Genomic DNA, 4309 nt, shown 5'->3' with positions numbered 1-4309 from the left:
GACTCTTAATTTCCCCACAAGGCGTGGAGAACTCTACGCCCAGCGCCCCCCGGGCCGGCACCTGTCCCTCTAGCCCCACCCCGGTCGCCTGCCGATTGGCCGTGCGGGAGCACCTCCTGGCGGCGCCGGGCTCTGATTGGTGGGAAGTTCGCAGCCAGAGGCTCCAGCGGTGGAGAAAGTGAGTCGGCCTCGGGCGGGGGCGGGGGCGGGGCGGTGCAGAGCAGGACCCGCTGGACAGACCGCCGGCCTGGAGGGGGACTAGCGCCGGACATCATGCGGCGGCCTAGCCCCAGCGGCCGCTGCCCCCTCCTGCTGGTGTTGCTGCCGCTGCTCCTCGCAGCCACCGCAACATCCCCCGCCAGCCCCAGCCCCAGCCAGGCTGTCGAGGTCGCGGTGATCACTGGCCGTCCGGCCGGGTAAGCCCCGCCGAGGTCCCCTCTTCCTTGTGCTCCCCTTCCCCCCAGTACGTTTGGTGGTACCTGGAGGACCACGACTTTCAGATTTACGGGAATACGAAGTCACTGCTTTGGTGTGGGGGTGAAAGGGCCAAGACCCCTGGATGTATTAGGACCTCTATTTTGTAGGTGTTAGAATTCCAGGGAGTACTGGGATTTTGAGGGGCGAATTTTCCAAAAGGGTCTCCAGTTTATGTGGGGGTGGGGCTTTGAGTTCTTCTCGGATGACAGAGAGATGGGTGGGGCCCTCGAGCCAGGATAGGTTTCCCCAAGTTTCTTGGGTGTTTTAAAGAGGAAGAGCTGTGGAGAGGTTTCTGGGGGAAGGAACTTAATGGGGGTTGAGATGTTCTGGTTTTCTGGGGTTTGGTGACGCCTGGATTAATTAAAAGAAACCCTTGGATTTTTCTAATGGGTTAGGAAAACATGGACTCCTGGGTAGATGGCAAAGGAGTTTGTGGGCAATTGGGGGATCCTCAGGTTTCATAACGGTTGGGGATTCTCTAGTTTCCAGAATTAGGAAACTCTAGGATTGAATGAGGTACCAGTGATTGCGCAGCGAGAGATTTCCGGATTTCCTATAGATCTGGGGGTTATAACCCGCCTCCTGCCTGCGGGTGACGAGATCGAAGGAAACAGACTGCGCAGCACCCCCATCCTCCCGCCCCGCGGCCCCGCGCTCAGTTACAAAGGCCCCGGGCTTCGCTCCCGCCTCGGTCTCTGCGAATGCGTTTAGTAACCCGAGCCGCGCCGGGGGCGGGGCCGGGAAGGGGTTAAACCCGGGAGAAGGCAGGAGGGACGACGGTAGGTTCGGGGGTCCCGGAGGCTTCCACCGGGGCAGCCCCCTCCCCTACCGGGCCCCACCTGGCTGGAAGGGGTCCAAGCACCCGACGTCCTCTTTGCATCGCCACCCCAATACCCCTCTCTCAGGGCCTGCGCGCGCGGCTTCGTCCCTCGCCCTCCCCTCAGTCTGGGGATAATGGACTTGTCTAGCGGGGGGACCTTGGTTTCGACGCACTTGTGCCGGAGCTAGGGGCTCCGCCACCCAGAATCTGAGACCCACTGGGAGGGGAGACTCCTCCAAGAACCAACCACTTCTCCTGCTAGGGAGGGAAACTGAGGCCCAAGCCGACAGGAAACAATGGCTCCAGAAGGGCAGGAAGCACTAGAACTCAGGCCTTGGGATTTCCAGTCCCCATCTGTGGCTTCTTCTGCACCGCCTCCACCTCAGCACCCAGCTGGACCCACAATGGAGGGGTAGACTTCCCTCCCCAGCCGCCGAGGCCTGCGGAAGCGCCGCCACCTGCTGGCCATGTGCGGGATGGCAGCTGAGTTCAGGACTGGGAGGTGTGGGTGGGCGGGGTTCTAGATCCTCAGACAGTCCAGCTTAGAAATACGCTTAGAAATCCTATTCGAGTATTTCATTTTAAAAAATCATTTCAAAAAGACTTTAAAATACAAAGTTACCGTCTTATGGAACCCACTCCATAAGACAATAACAGTAGGCCTCCTGGTGACCTTTGCCCCTGGAGAGCCTAAGCCAATTTGCCTCCCATTTTATGGATGGAGAAACTGAGGCCCCGAGAGAAGCGTCTCAAGTTAGTTCCACAACTGTTTCAACCTTCTTTAGGCCTATTCTTGGGCTTTCCCTCCCCCAGTGCTCTCCTTTGCGGAGTTCTGGGGTGCTAGGGGCCTGTGTGACCTCCACCTCTGTATTTATAGTATCGCCTCTTGTCGCTGCTGCCCAGGCGGGTCACCCGGGAGGAGACGCTACATCAGAGGTGGGTTCTTTCAGGGGGTACGTGGGTAGGGAGCTAAAGAGTAGGAGCAGAGGGGCTGGGGGGCTCCTTCCCCCCATCTCTCATCCTAGCTGGAGAACTGGATGCATTAGGCGAAGAGAGGGACTTGGTCCCCTCCTTAGTCCCTGGCTGTTTCTACAGCCTCCTGCAGGGTCCGGAGCTGCCCACCTGTAAAGGGCACAGACCCTCAGGGGTGCCTGACCCGGGTGCCCCCTGCACCGAGCAGCAGCCCCAGCGTGAGGAAGAGACAGGTGTCCCTTAACTGGCAGCCACTGACGTGAGTGCGCGACCCCTGCCCCTATCAGATCCCGGGAGTTCCCAGCTGCACTGTCATTTCCGGGCGCTCCTCTTTCTCTCTGCCCCCCTGGGTCTCTCTCCCTGTTCTCTCTCTGTGTCACCGTCACTCTGTAGCTATCTCTATCTCTTCTCTTGTCCCCTGTCTCAGTCTCCGGGTCTCTCAGTCGCTATTGCTCTTTGTCTCCACGCCCCTCTCTCTTTTTCTCTCGGACACTCTCCCTTTCTCTCTTTCTGTTCTGTGTCTCTTTTTCCGGTTCTCTGTTCTTTACCTGTCTTACTCAGGGTCTCTCTGACTTTTTGTCACTGTCTCACCGATTACTCTCTGTCTCACTGTCTCTCCTCATCTCTGCTTTTCTCGGGGGTCTTTGTCCCGGTTTCTCTCCAAGAGTCTGGAAGAAGGAACACTCAGAGCCTGGTCTCCGTATGGGGGTTAGGGGGCGGGGGCAGGACTGCTACTCAAAGACCTCCTGGCGTCAGAGGCCCCTTCCAGCAGGGGAGGGGGGTTGTCAACTTAACCGCGGTGACAGCTCCTTCTCCGCCCCCTCCCACTCAGGCTGCAGGAGGCTACAGCTCTACTGAGGCGACGGCGGCCCCGCGGGCCGGGGGGCCGGGCACTGCTGAGGAGGCCCCCACCACAGCGCGCCCTCGCCGGCCAGACCCGCGGTAAGAACATCTGCCCTTCCTCCGCCGTGGCGCGGGGGATTCCGGGCCAGATAAAGCCGTCTGGTTCCCACCGTCCAGCCGTCGCCTACCCTTCCCCCATTGTAGCTCAGCCCCTCACTACCCCAGGACGCGGCCCCCTCCAGGGACCCCGGCGTCCGGCCACAAGAGGTGAGCCCAGGACAGGGCCAGACGCCGGCCAGAGGCGCTGATCCGCGGGGGTGGGGCCAGGAAGCCAGGCGTCCGGGCCCCCAGCGGCCGGAGACGGGGGCGCCGGCCCGGCAGAGAGCGAGGCCCGAACCAGCCCAGACAACAAAAGCGATTGTGCGGGTTGGCGCCTGCCCGGGCACCGAATGCCCAAGATTTCGTGCGGCTTGGGACCAAACGCCTCCTCCTGCTTCCCAGGACCCTCCTCCCGCTCCCGCTCTGGCCCTGGGCAAGTACACCCCCTAGTCTCAAACACCCTCAAAAGTCCCCCTCCTGCTGTGGCCTTCAGCCCAGATGTGTCCCCTCCTCTCTAAAGTCTTCCAGATGCGGGCCTTGGGCCAGATGTGAAGACCCCGGCTCACGGCCTCAATCTAGTGCTTCCCCCTTTCCATTCTGACTTCTCCCATCAGGTGTGGGGGGGTCCTGGCCAGATGTGACTGCCTCCTCAGATGTGCCCCCTCACCCCAGCCTCCTGCTCAGAATTCCGAACCCCAATTCTTTCATGTGCACAGGTCCACCAAACTTCTGCCCCCACACCCCCTCCCCCGTACCACCTGGCTACCCAGATGTGCCATCCCATCCCCCTATTCAGATTAAGCCCCCTTTCTCTGTGCCTAGAGCAGAGGATCAGCCTTTAGCTGCCTCCCCAAATGAGCCCCCCCCTTTCCTCTTTATGGATTTCGCTCCATCTGGGGAGAAAACCGCCTGCCCCCACCTGTTCCTTTCCCCACCGCTCCCCTGAGGGCTCTGTTCACTTGTTGATGCGAGCAGGAGGGGGCAGAGGGGCGTCCCCTTCCCCCTGGCGAGACTAGCGCCCAGCCTGCGCGCCTCTGGCTGCGCGCCCAGCCCCACGCGCCCCCGCGCGGCCGCCCGGGAGGGAGTGGTGGGGAGGGG

At 61.1% G+C, this 4309-nt stretch overlaps 1 protein-coding gene across 1 annotated transcript in view; it reads left to right on the top strand.

Moving 5' to 3' along the window:
- The first annotated feature begins 273 nt into the window (after positions 1-273).
- The window catches only part of LTBP4 (latent transforming growth factor beta binding protein 4), a 30461-nt gene continuing 26425 nt past the window's right edge, over positions 274-4309 (top strand). The window contains exons 1-4 of the mRNA XM_004390851.1: positions 274-416; positions 2175-2233; positions 2393-2528; positions 3102-3211. Of these exons, the coding sequence (XP_004390908.1) occupies positions 274-416; positions 2175-2233; positions 2393-2528; positions 3102-3211 (448 nt within the window). The remainder of the gene's footprint in view (positions 417-2174; positions 2234-2392; positions 2529-3101; positions 3212-4309) is intronic.

The sequence above is a fragment of the Trichechus manatus genome, unplaced genomic scaffold, assembly GCF_000243295.1.
Source record: "Trichechus manatus latirostris isolate Lorelei unplaced genomic scaffold, TriManLat1.0 scaffold00338, whole genome shotgun sequence".
NCBI classification, from domain to species: domain Eukaryota; kingdom Metazoa; phylum Chordata; class Mammalia; order Sirenia; family Trichechidae; genus Trichechus; species Trichechus manatus.
The sequence above is the reverse complement of the archived record's forward strand: the minus strand, read 5'-3'. Positions and strand labels throughout refer to the sequence as shown.